Source organism: Geotrypetes seraphini, chromosome 11 (genome assembly GCF_902459505.1).
Source record: "Geotrypetes seraphini chromosome 11, aGeoSer1.1, whole genome shotgun sequence".
NCBI classification, from domain to species: domain Eukaryota; kingdom Metazoa; phylum Chordata; class Amphibia; order Gymnophiona; family Dermophiidae; genus Geotrypetes; species Geotrypetes seraphini.
The window spans coordinates 35,917,598-35,935,356 of NC_047094.1; the positions used below are offsets into that span (position 1 = coordinate 35,917,598).

General features: G+C 43.7%; 1 protein-coding gene across 6 annotated transcripts in view; it reads left to right on the top strand.

Annotated features, from left to right (window-relative positions):
- LOC117369188 overlaps positions 1 to 17,759 on the top strand; it is a 293,723-nt gene that overhangs the window by 197,912 nt on the left and 78,052 nt on the right. For all 6 annotated transcript variants that reach the window (XR_004541095.1, XM_033963328.1, XM_033963324.1 and 3 more), the window contains 5 exons: positions 2,177 to 2,293; positions 5,760 to 5,933; positions 7,345 to 7,522; positions 10,204 to 10,295; positions 13,150 to 13,262. Coding sequence is in view for 5 of the 6 variants with exons in the window: in XM_033963328.1 (XP_033819219.1) it covers positions 2,177 to 2,293; positions 5,760 to 5,933; positions 7,345 to 7,522; positions 10,204 to 10,295; positions 13,150 to 13,262 (674 nt within the window). In the remaining variant the exon portion in view is untranslated. The remainder of the gene's footprint in view (positions 1 to 2,176; positions 2,294 to 5,759; positions 5,934 to 7,344; positions 7,523 to 10,203; positions 10,296 to 13,149; positions 13,263 to 17,759) is intronic.

Consider the following 17,759-nt stretch of genomic DNA (forward strand, 5'->3'; position numbering starts at 1 on the left):
AGGTTGCATAGTAACATATGGAACTTTGTAAGTCTAAGTGCTTTGACAATGAGCCCCAATGTCAATACAATACATACTGAAACATCTTAATAGACAGCATAGGGTATAAACAGAGGTGGAATATACATAGATTTACATAGAATATAAGGGTGACTAGCTTAAAGAAGACATGTTATGTCTACTGAGAAAAGTCAAAGCCGAAAGTCATAACATGTCAGTCCCTATTATCGACGATTGCATTGGCTACCGGTGGAAGCACGAGTACTATTCAAATTTTCTTGTATTTGTTATAAGTCGATTTGGCGTATGCGAAAAAATTGACCCACTGAATGCTATTCTTAAGAGAACGAGGGTGAAAGCTTTGATACTGGAGGAGAGCGTTGCGATCAGATGGTTTTCTGTGTAGACTGGTGGAGATAACTTTATCATGAATATAAAGGCTAATGTCCAAAAACGATATACGGACCTTGTCCTTCTTATACGTAAATTTAATATTAGGGTCAATTTTTTCGCATACGCCGTATTTGTTCAGATGAAGTTGATTTTAATAATCAAGCTACGGATTTGTATTACAAATTTGTTGAACGTGGATATCCTAAAAAAATTATCAAAAGAGCTTGGAAGCAAGCCAAGAACTGTCATCGCTCTTGGCTTATGCGACCAACAGAGAAGGATAATGATTCTCATACGGTGTGTGTATTACCATTCACCAACAACAGTAATGCTATTAAGAAAATAATTTTAAAATATTGGCCTATAGTTCAATATCATTCTTCACTTAGGGATAAACCTAAATTTGCCTTTACTAGGGCTCGTAACTTGGGTGAAAAGCTTAGATACAGGAGGCGAATTTATTGCAGACAAAGATTATTAGCTCATAGATCTTGCAGCCATTGCAGCACTTGTAGTTATATATGGGGTCAACCCTTTATATCTATTCCAAATTCACAGGGAAAGAAATTTGATCTCACTACGGGCACCAACTGTGATTCCCAGGGAGTTGTGTACTGCGTGATCTGCCCCTGCGGTTTGTTGTATATTGGTCAAACCAGTAGAAAAATTAAAACTCGTATTGTTGAACATCTCAGCAATATCCGCAGGGGTAGAGAGTCCGCCCCCCCTGGTGGATCACTGGTTGAGGGAGGATCACTCGTTGCAAGATCTCAGATATACAGTGCTTATACACATTAATCAATATGAAGGAGATATCTGTAAACTTTTATTGCAGAAAGAACAACGATTCATTTACAATTGGAATACCTTATCCCCTAACGGTTTAAATTCTGAAATCGAGTGGTTAAATGTATAAGTATATGTGCGGTGCCCTCGGATATAACGTCACTTCCGCTGCTTCAATTGCAGCATTTTAACCAGATGGGTGTATTAAGAGTGCGTATGTATTTAAATCCGGGAGCTTAAGCATCTTCAGCCAGTTCCTCTTCCGGTGTCGTTCCCCGATTTAGCTTGCCTGAGAAAGTATGTTTAATAACTTTATATTGATAGTAAAGAAGTTTGATATTTGATACAAGTTTGGTGAGATTCAGTTGCAAGATTGAGTATGTATCTGTTTTATCGTTGTAATGTTTTTAATGTTAGTTTGCTTTTACCTAGACCCCTCCTGACGAAGAACACGAAACCTGGGTCGGGGGGCCAGGCATTGAAGTAAAAAGCACATGGCACTTTAACCAGTACTTTAATAGCACTTCAGCACATTACAAAAAATTCTTTGCATGATTTGCACTAGTTGCACAATCCAGTAACGCTGCTATTGACTTTTATACTTGTTTCGCCATTTTTGTTGTAAATGGCAGGAATTTGAAGAAGGTACTGTGATATAACATCTATTCACATGATTTGTTTCAGCGTTACTGGAAACTGAATCAATATTTTGCTGTGAATGATAAGCGTTTGCTTTTAACATGTTAGCTTGATAGCTATAAAAAAAAGAGCTGTGATTCAATAAAGAATATTATTATTTTCATCACAGAATTCTAGTGACTTTCTCCCTACTAGTAAATTTATAACAAACTCAGACTTAGACATCCTATAGATAACGCTCCTCCAAACGTTTGGATATGCATTATATAATACGTTGTCAGCACATGCATACATCATACTCTCAGTTAGCTTTTATTTCTCTTTTCTTTTTCTTTTTTTTAAACTCTTAACAAAACAGATAACTGAAGAACTGAGATTTGTTCAAGAGCCAGATTACGTTTCACTTAACTACAAGCTCTCACATAACCTAGGGACCGCGGTGGCATTTTTGACAGAAGATACAATGGACGTAGAGGTATGTTGTTCACTTATTCTAGGTCGCATGTATGGCAGATGTAAAGTCCTTTTTTTGGACTTTAAGGCCCCTTTGTTAAATTTATGTGAGTTATTTATCAGTATAACCACTGCTAAAGATTAGGTCATGCTAAATGCTAAGGCACCCATAGAATATAATGGGTGTATTAGCATTTAGCATGTGCTAAATTAGTTAGCGTGCCTTAGTAAAAGCACCCCAAATTTAAGTTGGACATATTTCTTCTTTTTTGGTATACTTTTGCTACTGTGTTTGTTATAGGGGAAAACACCCTTCAGGGATTCAAGACAGTTAGACAAATTCCTGCTGAACAAGGACGTACGCTATAGGGCTAGTCTCAGTTAGGGTGCTGGTCTTTGGCCAGAGGGCCGCCGCGTGAGCTGACCGCTGGGCATGATGAACCACTGGTCTGACCCAGCAGTGGCAATTCTTATGTTCTTATGTTCTTATGTCCTGTCTTTCCTGGTTTGGTAGATTGTTGCACAACCCTTCAAGCACAGTATGCATTTCCAGTAGTCAGGTAGAGAGATTCCTAATGAAATCTAACCCATACCCACCCGTACCAGCTAAGATCCATTCTATCCCCACAATTAATCTCCTCTATCCTCACCTGTAAACACAGGAATTGGTGCTATTATTTACTTGCTCACTGCCCTGTGTTTCCTCCCAACCCCACCAGCCTTCGGGTTTTTTGAATGGTATTCGCTGTTCAACTAATGAGTATTCCAAGCTTCAGCCTGGTGTTCCAGCTGCCTCTCTTTGTTTCTTTATTCTTTATTGAATTTCAACTTTTTTATGATCACAAGTAATATTGAAAATAGCAGTATCATAGGAATTATTTTCTTAAGACAATACAAAGGATAATATAATGTGTTTCTACTATACATTAGTCCACAATAAATGGAGAAGGAGTTTACAATTAGTCGGATATTGTTACTTCGTCATAATTAAAATAAGGAAAAAAAGAAAGACAGTCTGAATTGGACCCAAAATTCTCAATTGCGAGCTTTACACTTGTCTATTGATAGGGGTACTCGCTATCACCACTGAATTGTCTACAATAAATCTAGATAACTGTGTGGACTCAAAGAAAATATATCTAATTCCTTTAAAATTAACCTAACACTTGCATGGGAATCTTAATACGAAAGTTGCACCCAATTTTAAGACCTGAGGTCTCAAAAGCAAAAATTGTTTCCTCTTTTTTTGCGTTATTCTAGAAACATCTGGGTACATTCTAATTTTTTGATTTAGAAATGTAACATCTTTATATTTAAAAAATATTTTTAGTAACCACTCTCTATCTGAATCAAGCGCTAATTGAACAAAGAGTGTTGCCACACTAATTTGTTCTGACTCTGATGTTTCAAGTATATTTGTCAAGTCCAGTAAATCTAATTGTGGTTCTCGCTGATCTTCCGGAGACTTCTTCTTTCCCAAGGAAATATAGTAGATTTTTGAGATAGGCGGAAAAGAATTTTGTGGGACACTCAGAACCTCCAGAAGGTATCGTCTAAACATGTCTATTGCTGTAACTGTAGGTAGTTTAGGAAAATTAATTAATCTTAAATTCTGTTTCTCGTTATATTTTCCAAAACTTCAATCTTAAAGTTAATATTCCCATTTTCCTTAATTAGGAGCTGATTTTGTGCTTCCAAAACCTCAGACTTTTTTTCTTGATCCAGCACTTTTTTTTCTAATTTGTCCACTCTTTGCTATAGTTTTAATGTCTCAGAAAGTACCCCAGAACAATTGGTTGTTAACAATTGCATTTGAGTTCCCAGGGATAGTTGTAAATTGGAAATAGCTTCCCAAATTGAGTTTAAATCAATGACCAGTGGTTTAAGCAATGGGGTCAAAGAACATTTAAATTCCATATATTTGAGTTCCACAGTACCTGTAGGTAATTTTCCCAGCGGTGATTTCTGCATCTCTTCTACCATATCCAAGGTTCTCTGTAACAGCGATGTTGTAACAGAAGCTGCTGAAACCTTCCTCACTGCTCAATCTTTCTCCTGCTCGTCTTCACAGCTCTCAGAGGCAGCTGCTAAATTCCCCTCACTCTTCGTATCAAACGATATGGGCCAAGGGGGTGGCTGAACCGGGTTCCTGCGCTCTTCCAGCAATAAGCTGGGCTCCTCGAATGAGGTGTGAGGTCCTTCCGACCCGCCTCCACCTCCACCTCCCGCCGAGGACATCTCCGCCGGTTCTCCTTTGGGCCCTCACTTGACGAACGCGTCCATCGGGCCAGGTAAATTTGCTTGCAACCCGGGTTCCGACGGGAATACCCAGGTCTTAGATTTCCTTTTAACCATGGATTGTAAAAAAACCCGATAGCATTCAGCCGAACGCCTTCAGGCCACCATCTTAGTTAGTCTCCTCCCCCGACAATAGTCAGTGCCTCAGCTGCCTCTCTTTTGCATTCCAAGCCTCATTCTGGGGCTCCAGTTGCTTCTCTCAGTGCATTCCAAGCCTCATTCTAGAGTCACCAGAAATTTTGATTATAGTCCTGCAGGAATCCTATGGATACTTCTTTCATACCTGCAGGAATCCTGTAGGTTCAGTGAGATTCTCACAATCTTCATTCCCATGCTGCTCTCTACTCTGAGGTTCCACTGTATATACCCAGATAGCCATTAGTTGTAAGCACTGCTGTGCTTTTCTTGCATAAGAACATAAGAATACACTTCTCCCTCAGTATTCATGGGGGATGTGGGCAGAACATAGCCGTGAATACTGAAAAACCGTGAATAACTTTTTGTATATTATTCGTGGTTTTTCGGTAAAATAGACCTGAAAAAGGTAATAAACCGTGAATAACCTGACCTGCGATTTACTCTGTACAACGCCGGGAACAGCAATTTCCTTCAGGAACCACCGGGAGCAGCGATTTCCAATGTGAAATGCCGGGTTCAGTGATGAAAATTAGGGGGCGGAGTCAGCAGCCGAAAAATCGCGAATAAGTGAATCTGCAGATACGGAAACCGCAGATACAGAGGGAGAAGTGTAGTCATACTGGGATAGACCTACGGTCCATCTAGTCCAGTATCCTATTTCCAATAGTGGCCAGTCCAGGTCACAAGCATCTGACAGAAACCCAAACTGTAGCAACATCCTATGCTACCGATCCCAGGGCAAGCAGTGACTTCCCCCATGTCTGTCTCAATAACAGACTATGGACCTTTCCTCTAGGAACTTGTCCAAACCTTTTTTAAACCCAGCTACGCTAATCACTGTTACAACACCCTCTGGTAACGAGTTCCAAAGCTTAACTATTCGTTCAGTAAAAAAAAATATTTTCCCCCTCTTTTTTTCTGTGTAAATTCATTGAGTGTCCCCTAATCTTTGTAACTTTTGAAAGAGTAAAAAGTCAATTCAGTTTTACCCATTGTACACCACTCATTTCTTACCCAGTGGGAAATGTAATTCTTGATTTTGTCACCTGCAGGCTATGCTGGACCTGAAGGACATAAAGCACTTACGTATGAGGGTACAGTATGGCTGCCACCTGATAACAGCCAAAGGAGAGATCCAGAGCACTGAAACAAGAAGAGCCATAAGTGGGGAATTCCAGCAGAACTGCACGTGGATGCTACAGTCTGGCATTCCAGCTTCTGTCCAGGTGCTTCCTTTAAATCAGCATCTTTGTACCTGGGTTTGTACCCCCTATAAATGCTGTTCATGGTTCTGTTTGTGACTGTGTGATATAAAGGGTACACTAACTAAACTGCGTGGGACAATGGCGCACTGGATTTCAACGCGCAGGATTAAAACAGTTACTGTAAGCGCTCTGAGGGGGATGTGGGGGGGGGGACCCTCCAATTAATCTTAGAAGTGTTTGCGTTCCCTTTGGGGGGTGGAGGGGGTGAAACCTCCCCCACCCATTACAGAGGAAACTGCTGTTTTACCTCGTTTGGGGGGTAATTGGCAATCTCCTCTGTAATGGGGGCGGACACTTGCATGTTTAGTGCGGGGGGTTTCTCCCCCACACCCCCCGCGCTTATAGTAACTTTTTTTTTTTTTTTTATATTTATGCTTTTACAATTTACAAATCAATCAATACTTGAAAGGAAATATAACAATCCAATAGAAAAAAAAGTACTAATTATATAATAATATAATAATAACACATATTGACTATGGCTAAAGTCCACAATTTGAGAGGAGAAGGAATCAATCACTTCCAAGGGTAGTTGGATATAAGAAATAAAAAAACTAAATTAATCAAATAACAGAGTGCAGTGTTGCTGGAGTTTCTCTTCAAAAGTTTTAAATTTACTATTAGAATTTTGTGTGGAAAGAACAATCTGGGAGCATACCTTGTGTAAAGTCTCCATAGGCTCCATAATGCTTCCATGTCAATCACCACTGGTTTAATCAGGGGAGCAGGGGTAGCTATTCCGGGGCACTCCACCATGGGATCCATCTCCACCTTCCCCGCTTCCCACTGACTTTCAGGTCCTCCGGTTTCCAATGCTGACTGTAAGGAAGTCAGCAAGCTGTAGTTTCCATCCGGGGTCAGGGGTGAGACCTGCAGCGTCGCCGGAGACATCAATTCCGGCGCTTCCTGTGCGTCTGAGGGCGTCCCTGACATCAACCCGGGATGCGGGGGAACTCCAGGCCTGAATGGGCTAAGCGAAACGTCGCCTTCCAAGACCGAGGTCTGCCCTCCTCGGTCAACGGATGCGCCCACTCCAACTGGGACAGCATATGATGTTATAGCTGCTTGCCGAGTCAGTGAAGTGGAAGAGGAGGCAGGAAGCACACTCCTCTGCTTACCCCTGCGCTTAGGCATATCAGGAAAATCTCTGAGGGAAAAAAGTTGAGAAAATTGCCAAACGGAGCAGGAGCCACTTGATAGCTCGACTCACTCCGACGCCATCTTGGTTCCTTCTCCCCCCCCCTATAGTAACTTTTAATCTGGCGCACTGAAGTCCTATCCGCCATTGTCAGCACGCGTTTGTCCCACACGGTTGTGACGCATCACCGATATAAACAGGTGTGTGTGTTTCTCTCTCTCTCTCTGTTTTCAGGCTTTCATGAGTCTTCATGTGATGAATAAAAGCTCTGTGAAGATGGCTGCAGGAGAGATGTCCATCACATATTTTATAATACAAAAGCAATATGAGAAGTTTCTGAGAAGAGCTGACAACTCAGACATTCTACTAGTCTCTGGCTCTCCAAAGGAAACAACGATGCCTCAGAAACAGGGTAGGGGGTCTACAGAAGAGACAAGGGCAGTGGAACACCTTGCTGGTTAGAGAGGCCAAAGAGACCAATGTCTGGCCCTGTCTCCAAGTTCTCTGTGTGGTCTTTCCTTTTAGCTAAGTCTTAATAATAATATTGTAATTTATAGCAAAAGAGACATAATGGTCAATAAACTGTTTTATTTTACTTTTGTGATTATGATAAACATTCCGAGGGCATCAAAACAGTACCTGGCAGGCCCATGTGACACCCCGGGCCGCGAGTTTGAGACCACTGATCTATAACAAGGCACCTAAAGTTAGGCACCATTGGGGAAATTGTGTAAATGGTGCCTAAAATTAAGCATTAATTCCACCAGTAGCATAACCAGACTGGTTATTTTGGGTGAGCCCACAACTATTTTGGGTAGGCCTTCAAAATCACCCCCCTTTGTCCTGTGTCTCTCTTTCCCTCTCCTCCACCACCCTGATCCAGCATTTGCCTCTTCCTATGGCCCAGCATCTCCCCTTCCCTGGTGTACCTCACCACGCTCATGAGCTGCGGCAGGAATGCACATCTGTTGCCCTCGCCAGTCTCTGCAGGCTTCCCTCTGCCGCGTTCCACCCTCGCTGATGTTACTTTCTGTTTCTTCCGGTGGGAAGCAGCAGGGGGGACGCCTGCAGAAACCAGTGCAGGCAGCAAATGTGTATCGCTGCTGGCAGTTGCAAACATGGTGAGGTAGATAAGGGAGGGAGTTGCAGGGTCTCAAACTAATCCAGGGAAGGAAGAGAGAAAGTGAGGGACCCAGGTGTAGGGTTACCATAGGTGCACCAGAAAAAAGAGGACAGATAGGAATATCTGTGTTTTACTTGCATTGAAAGTATGAGCGGGACATGGGTGTATCTCTCACTTGTTGCACCCAACTTAGAGAATACTGTAAGTTATGTGCATAAATGCCACATCTAGGTATGCCCATTTACACCTGCCATAGACCTGACTTAAATTTTTAGCACCATTTGTTCGTGAATTTCTGTCAACATACGTTACACAGCTGCTGGTACGAGTGAAGGAGCTGGGAGGCGCGTAACCTAGAGCTCTCCCTTTTTCTCCCCCATACCCCATTCCTTCTCCACCCCTCTTCCTTCTCTAGAAACAGCTTCATTCTCCCTCCACCATCCAGGTTACTCAACAGCTACCCTAGTTTCTCTTGATCCTCTTTCTCTCTCTTTCTACTCCTCCATTTTTCCTCCACTTTCTTTTTCCTCCATTTTAGGACTGTCCCGAGCCGGAATGCACCCTGTGTGGCACAACCCCTAGGGAAGGCAATGGACAGGACACAATTTTGAAGCCCCCACTTCCCTTGTACCCTGTGTGGCTGCACTGCCCACACATAGCTTGCTACGGCCCTGCCTCCATCATATCAAACACATTCCTATAGGTGCTGTCCTCTTCCCATTGACAGTGCCAAAATGAGCTATTTCAGTGCCCAGAGTGTACTACTAAAAAATGTACCTTCTGACCACTGTTCTAGTCTCTCCTCTCTCCCTCGCACTACAGCACTGGAAATGCCATTTAAAGGACTGCACCCGGGGCAAAAACCCTCTTCATTCTTCCCTAGTTCTAGCTCTGCCCATAAGCCTAGTGCCTTCATCAGGTTACCCCATCTCTCTTCATTGGCTCCCCATTTCCTCCTCCCATCAGGTCCTCTTCTTCTTTTGGGCAGCCCTTCACTATCTCCTGCCACCGGAGGTTCCCCGACCCTCCCCCCAGTACCTTTTTAGAGAAGTTGGAGCGGGAGGGACGCTCAGTCCGTCCTGCTCGTAGGCCCGCCAGAACAAAATGGTGGGCCTTTCCCTCCCTGGTGCCGGTGGGAGGGGCCTTAGGTGTCTGAGCCAATCAGGGCCTTAGGCTCCTCTCTCTGTATCCCAGGATACAAGGCAGAGGAGTCTAAGGTCTTAATTGGCTTGACTGAGAAGGGGAGGGGCCTTAGGTGTCTGAGCCAATCAGGGCCTTAGGCCCCTCCCCATGCACCACATGATGCACCGAGGAAGAAAAGGCCCACCATTTTGATCTGGTGGGCATATGAGAAGTGCCAAAATGAGCTATTTCAGTGCCCAGAGTGTGCTACTAAAAAATGTCCCTACTAACCACTTTTCTAGTCTGTCCTCTCTCGCTCACACTACAGTACTGGAAATGCCATTTAAAGGACTGCACCTGGGACAAAAACCCTCTTCATTCTGCCCTAGTTCTAGCTCTGCCCATAAGCCTAGTGCTTTCATCAGGTTGCCCAATCTCTCCCCCATTGTTTTCCCATTTCCTTCCCCATCGGGTCCTCTTCTTCTTTTAGGCTCTTCACTCTCCTCCATCATGACCTTCTCCTCTCTTAGGGACTATTCTCAAGCCCCTCCCCCACCCCCCAATAATTGGGAAGCTGGATTCCTGAATCCCATGTCCATACTGTTTTATTTGTATAAAATAGCTTTAAAACAGCCCCCATTTTTCTAGACCATCTCTCTGCCTTAACCCCTATGTTTGTCAGTGCAAAGTGGGGAATGAATACTTGTGATAAGTAGCATATGATATGACTGCAGGTAGCCTGTTTAGTTTACTACACATAAAGGGTTTGTCTCATCTTTGCCTGAAAGCAACTTTGGACACAGGGTGTGATGGCAAAATGCTTACTACTAATATGGATGTTTTTACAGCGTTTGGCCTGAATAGTAATTTTGAAATGAACACAGAAGTGAAACATTCAGTACCTGATTTCAGACATCTGGGACATCAGCTTACGCCTCAGGTACAAAATAAAGATAAATATGCTTTACAACAGTAAGGGGAAAATTATGTAAAAGGCATCTAAAAAGATAGGCGCCAATAGATGCTTATCTCTTTTAGATGCTAATCTAAATAGATGCTAATCACGTTTAGATGCCTATTACAGACACACCTAACTTAAAACTTAGACGCCTGTAATGTAGGCCAGGATTTTAAAGGCCTACATTGCGTGGGGTTGTTAAAAAGTTCTCAGCTCAACCAACTTTCTAAATTCTGAGCATTATTTTGCCACTGTAGCTGAAGAGTGTTATTTTATTTTGCAAAGTACCAATTTGCAGAATCATAATGCTATGTTTTGATATTGTTTCAGATCATTGATTGAACCATGTTGGTGAAAAGTGTGGAATTTTCAAATGTGGAACTCCAAGCCATCATGAAGTGCCTATTCATGCAGAAGAAAATTCCAAAGGAAATCCATGATTGGATGATGCAAACATTGAGTGACAAATGCCATCAGGTACCACACTGAAGAAGTGGTATGCAAACTTTCAGCATGGAGATTTCAAGACTGAAGATGCAGCAAGGTCTGGGAGGCCTCAAACGGTGTCAACTCCTGAAATTGTTGACCATGTCCATCACCTGATTTTGGAAGATTGGCAAATATCAGCTAGAACAATTGCTGAGACATTACAGATATCCAGGGAATGCATTGGGTATATAATCCAAGAGCAGCTGGGTATGCAGAATCTGTCAGCCAAGTAGGTGCCCAAATGTTTGAATGCTGATGAAAAACAACGTTGAGTGGGCACTTCCAAGTTGATTGTGTAGCATTTTCAGCGAGCTGGTGCCAACATTTTGGAATGACTAGTTACTGTTGATGAAACATGGTTACACCACTATGATTCTGAGACAAAATAAAAGTCCATGCAATGGCGGCACTCAGGTTCTCCAAGGCCAAGGAAATTCAAGACCCAAACATCAGCAGGAAAGATCATGGCCACAGTGTTTTGGAATCAGTAAGGTGTTGTAATGAGTTGTCTTCCAAGGGACCAAACAAACAGTTAATGCAGAATACTACTGTAACTTGCTGTGCCGATTAAAGGAGGCATTGGGGGAAAAAAAAGGAGAAGAAAGCTGTGGAAAGGAATTCTCTTTTTACAAGACAGTGCACTTGCTCACAAAATGATGGATGTTTTGGTGCAACTGGGGTTTCAGTGCATAGACCATCCATCCTACTCACCAGATCTTGCTCCATCTGACTATTTTCTGTTTTCAAACCTTAGAAAGAGTTTGAAAGGTCAACAATGTTCAAGTAATTCAGAGGTGATTGCAGCAGCAAAGCAGTATTTCAGTGACTAGACATCAATGTGTCTTCTGGAAAGATTACAGAAACTTCAGACATGATGTGCCAACTGTGTTGAACTTAGGGGTGAATAAGTGGAATAACATGTTAAGTTTCATGGCTCTACGTGATTCCCTACTTGGTTGGGCTGAGAACTTTTCAACACCCCCTCATAGATAGAGAGAGAGAGCAAAATGTTGTATAGGCAATCCATGAGTTCTGATTTTATTTCCTTATCATGTAATACACCAGAAACATAGTGAACATTACCAGCTCCATATACCACACAACCACCCATGCTGATTTTTCATTGTAGTCCATAACATATATAACATGACAATAACAAGATTCCCCACCCCCCTTCTCAAACCCCCAACACAATCCCTCCCCCACATTATCCTTACTTGGATTACAGATTTAGCAAGTAACTATGAACTCTATGAGGTATATAGTCCTAAATTGGAGTCCAAGTCTGTTGAAATAATCTCCAAGTTCTGGGAAAGCCACTCTTGACATACAATCTCTCCATTCGCATTAAAGAATAAATCTAATTTTTCGACTTAGTCATTATTGGAGGATGCAATTACCTCCAACATTTGTTTTCTATCTGCCAACCAGTTTTTGATCCATGTGTGTATTTCACCCTCAATCCCATGGCTCGCAATTTTTTGAAGTAGTCATTCATGCAGGACCTTGTCAAACGCCTTCTAAAAATCCAGATATACAATGTCGACCGGGTCACCTTTGTCTATCAGCCTGTTAACTCCCTCAAAAAAGTGCAGCAAGTTTGTCAAGCAAGCTCTTCCTTTGCTGAAGCCCTGCTGGCTGGTTCTCATCAGATTGTGTCTGTCAAGGTGGTCAACGATGAGATCCTTTATCAGCGCCTCTACCATCTTTCCCGGTATCGAGGTCAGCCTGTAGTTTCCCGGATCTCCCCTCGAAGCTTTCTTGAAGATCAGCGTAACATTTGCCAAATTCCAGTCTTCCGGAATCCTTCCCGATTTGATCGACAGATTGGTTATTGGTTGAAGCAGTTCAGCTATAACCCCTTTCAGATTTTAGCGCTGTAGGTGTTACTTTAGTTGTTTAAAGCAATAAGAAATTTAAAAATAAAAGAAAAATAAACCCCCAGTCATTCTCACTACCCTCAGTCTCAGTCAGCTTCTAATTCCATGTCCCCAATCGAGCCACGCCAGCCCGGGCCGGTACCACAAAAGCGACTCCTCCACTTCAATTTCTCTGCTCCTGCTATATTTATAATAGCCCAGCTCTCAGAAAGAATACATCATTTATTTTCTTTTAAAAAAAATTTTTAGCATTCATTTTTATTGAAAATTAATGCATGTTTATACAAAGAATGCACCCAGCAACAGCACAACACATTGCATGAAATTGAACTGTGAACATTTGTATTCTGTATCCATGCAAAATGCATAACTTTTCTATAGACATGCTATTAGTTCATGTCATATGTTAGCTAAGCATTCATGATTCCTGTTCACTAGACAGCAACTCGCTCTGTTTATTCCTACAGATGGCATTGAGGGAGATGCTGACAGATGCTGACGTAAAAGGATCCCTGAATCTGAGCTGTGAATGGAATATAAGCTTTGTAAACACTGTGAATGCCACAAATCAGCAGCAAAGGTTAGCTAACAATTTCACAACAGGCTGGTGAAACCACATCACATATCTTGGCGGGTGAGCCGCTCTGTTAAGCATCAGTATTAAGTTAATTATTTTCCTTGCTATGTCGAATTCAATACTATCTCCCATGGTTTAAACACTTACGGCCCCCTTTATCAAGCTGCATTAGAGGTTTTTGTGTGAGCAGGCACAGTAAATGCTCCAAGACTCATACAATTCCTATGAGCGTCGGAGCGCTTACCTCGCCGGCCCGCACTAAAAACCTCTTAGCGCAGCTTGATAAAAGAGAACAAAAGAAGGTCAGCAGACAGTAAAAAGATTCAAGTCAGGTTTATTCAAAATGCTCCCAGGAAGAGTGCCCAATGCGTTTCGCCCAAAAGGGCTGCCTCAGGGGCATGAAACTATTTGGAGTTAAGGGACAGTTATCACCAACAATTAATATCAGTTTACTCCAACAAGTATCCTGGGTCTCTAACGAATGGCAAACAGCCGAGGCAGCCCTTTTGGACTGTTCGTGGGAGCATTTTGAATAAACCTGGCTTGAAATCTCCTTATTGTCTGCTGATCTTTTGTTCCATGTTGAATTCTTTGGTGGACTGCTTGCCTTGTTGTTTTGCAAAAGGGGCAACCCTAAGTCTGCGTTCACCTGTTAGTGTGTGATAATGTAAGCATGCTAGCTGGATAACACCTCCACGCCCACTCAACACCCCCTCCCCCCCAAAAAAAAATCAAAGACAATAAAGCGCGCACTAATACTGCACGCAAATAGAGAAATTACATCAGGACGCTTTTGCACGTACAGCGATTAAAGGCCGTTTTTGCAGTACTAAGCTTAATGCATCTTAGTTTTAAAAAAAAGGCGTCGGTACTCAAATACCAGGCCATTCTTCAGGAGTGAGGTGATCACTGAGGGACCCACCCCTAAATAGCTAGGCTCCCTACAACCAGCCACAGAATTCATGACAAGGCATCACTGACCCTCTCTTTTACAAAGGGGTGCTAAGCTTTTCAGCGCTTGCTAAACACGCACTAAACGCTAATGCCTGCATGTTATCCTATGGGCGCGTTAGCGGTTAGTGCATGCATTGATTTAGCATGTGCTAAATCCGCGCTAAAACGTTTAGTGCGCCTTTGTAAAAGAGGGCCTCAGTGGGCAGAACCTGAGGGTTTTTTTTTTTTTTTTAAATAGTTGGGGACCATGGGTCATTTTTATCAAGCAATGGAAAAGGTGCCTATACTCAGTGCCCCTAAGTAACCCTCAAAAAAGGTTTGGTAAAGGGGGCTCCAAAGTTAATTAGATAAATAAAGCCATATAACTTTGCCACTTTCCACATTACTGAATGTAGACCTCTAAGCGGGCAATTTGATAATAGGTTTTCTAGGCTGGAGGACCAAATAGTTACCTATTTTGTTTTCTTCCGCAGGAATCAGCATCGGCATTATTAACATAAGAACATAAGCAATGCCTCCACTGGGTCAGACCTGAGGTCCATCGTGCCCAGCAGTCCGCTCACGCGGCGGCCCAACAGGTCCAGGACCTGCGCAGTAATCCTCTATCTATACCCCTCTATCTCCTTTTCCCTCAGTATCCCACGATCCCTTTATCCCTCAGGAATCCATCCAATCCCTGTTTGAATCCTTGTACCGTACTCTGCCTGATCACTTCCTCCGGTAGCGCATTCCAAGTGTCCACGACCCTTTGGGTGAAAAAAAACTTCCTTGCATTTGTTTTGAACCTGTCTCCCTTCAGTTTCTCGGAATGCCCCCTCGTATTTGCTGTCCCCTTTAGTCTGAAGAATCTGTCCCTATCCACCCTCTCTATGCCCCTCATGATCTTGAATGTCTCTATCATATCTCCCCTGAGCCTCCTCTTCTCCAGAGAGAAGAGCCCCAGCCTATCCAGCCTCTCAGCGTATGAGCAGTGTTCCAGCCCTCTTACCATTTTCGTTGCTCTCCTTTGGACTCTCTCAAGTACCGCCATGTCCTTCTTGAGGTGCGGCGACCAATACTGAACGCAGTATTCCAGATGTGGACGCACCATCGCTCGATACAATGGCATGATGACTTCCCGTGTTCTGGTTGCTATGCCCTTCTTTATGATGCCCAGCATCCTGTTGGCTTTTTTCGAGGCTGCTGCGCACTGTGCAGATGGCTTCAGTGATGCATCCACCATCACACCCAAGTCTCTCTCGAGTCTGCTGTCTCCCAACAATACCCCCCCTAATTTGTAACTGAACAACGGGTTCTTTTTCCCTATATGCATGACCTTGCATTTGTCCACGTTGAAGCGCATTTGCCATTTGTTTGCCCAGTCTTCCAGCTTGTCTAGGTCCCTTTGTAGGTCCTCACACTCCTCCCTGGTCCTAACTCTGCCGCACAGTTTGGTATCGTCTGCAAATTTTATAACCTCACACTTTGCCTCCTTTTCCAGGTCATTGATGAATATGTTGAAGAGTAAAGGCCCCAGCACCGATCCCTGTGGCACACCGCTCGTGACTCCCCGCCAGTCAGAATACTGACCCTTTACTCCAACCCTCTGCTGTCTGCCCGACAGCCAGTGCTTGATCCATCTGTGCACATCCCCTCCCACCCCGTGGTTCCACAGCTTCTTAAGTAGCCTTTTATGTGGCACCTTGTCAAAAGCCTTTTGAAAGTCGAGGTAAATGATGTCTATGGGCTCCCCATTGTCCACCCGACTGCTTATCCCCTCAAAGAAGTACAGAAGGTTCGTTAGGCACGACCTTCCCTTACAGAATCCGTGCTGGCTTGTTCTTAGTAGGCCATTCCTCTCGATGTGCTCGCAAATGCCGTCCTTGATCATAGCTTCCACCATCTTCCCTATAATTGAAGTCAGGCTCACCGGCCTGTAGTTCCCGGGGTCACCCCTCGATCCCTTCTTGAAGATGGGTGTGACATTTGCCAATTTCCAGTCCTCTGGCACCTCACCAGTTTTCAAGGATAGGTTGCAAACATGTTGGATTGTGTCCGCTATTTCTTGTCTTAGTTCCTTCAGAACCCTTGGGTGGATCCCGTCCGGGCCCGGTGATTTGCCGCATTTTAACCTGTCTATCTGTTGGAGGACATCCTCCCTACTTACCTCTATGTGCTCTAATTTTTCAGCCTGTTCCCCACTCATGAGCTCCTCTGAGTCTGGTATATTAGATGTGTCTTCGCTCGTGAAAACCGACGAGAAGAACGTGTTCAACCTCTCAGCTACCTCTTTATCCTCCTTAATCACTCCCTTCCTATCCCCATTGTCCAACGGCCCCACCTCCTCTCTCGCTGGTCGCTTCCCCTTAATGTAACTGAAGAATGCCTTGAAGTCTTTCGCCTCCTTGGCCAGCCCCTCTTCGTATTTCCCTTTTGCTTTTCTAACCTCCCGGTGGCATTCCTTTTGGCATTTCCTGTGCGCCTGGTGATTTTCCTCTGTTGGGTCCTTTTTCCATCTCCGGAAAGATACGTTTTTGTCCTTTATCGCCCTCTTTACTTCTATTGACATCCAAACCGGGTCCTTTGATCGTTTGTTCTTGCAGCCTTTCCTGAAATTGGGTACGTACATTCTCTGTGCTTCCTGCAGGGTGTTCCTGAATAGGGTCCAGGCGCTTCCCACAGTCTCCATCCTAAAGATGTTTCTGAGCTTCCTCCCCACCATTTCCCTCATAGCAACGTAGTTCCCTTTCTTGAAGTTCAGCGCAGTTGTTGCGGTCCTCCTAACTATGGGTGTCCCTCTTTCTAATGTGAATCTGATCGTGTTGTGATCACTGTTGCCTAGTGGTCCTCCCACTTCTACCCCTCTTGCAGGCCCCCCTAATCCGTTTAGGATGAGGTCAAGAGTAGTACCCCCTCGCGTCGGTTCTTTGACTAGTTGCTCCATGAAGCAGTCCTTCACAGCTTCTACAAATCCTGTCTCCCTAGTGCAGTTGGAGTGACCCGTACTCCAGTCTATCCCTGGGTAGTTGAAGTCCCCCATCACTGTTACACTTCCAGTCCTGCATTCCTGTCTCAATTCTGCTTCCAAGTCGTGTCCGACTCCCTCTGGTGTACCAGGTGGTCGATAGTACAGCCCCAGTTTTATGCCCGCACCCTTGTTTCCCGGTAATTTGACCCACAGCGATTCCAGCCCCTCTGCCTTCGTTGCCATATCCATCCCGACCGAGTGGATAGAGTCCTTTATATATAGTGCTAAGTGGATAGAGTCCTTTATATATAGTGCTATGCCTCCCCCCTTTTTGTGGGTCCTGTCCTTCCTATATAGCTTGAACCCCGGCAGCGCTACATCCCATTGATTTTCCTCTGTCCACCAGGTTTCTACAATTCCAATTATATCTAGGTCCTCCCCTTTGGCGACGACTTCTAGTTCATTCTAAACCAAATTACACGGGTTCGTGTGTTAATAGAAATTTATTTACAACCTGTACTGGAACTTAGCCTAAATGGGTTTTTTTTTTGCTGTCAACAATATTGAATACAGTGGTACCTTGGTTTACGAGTGCACCG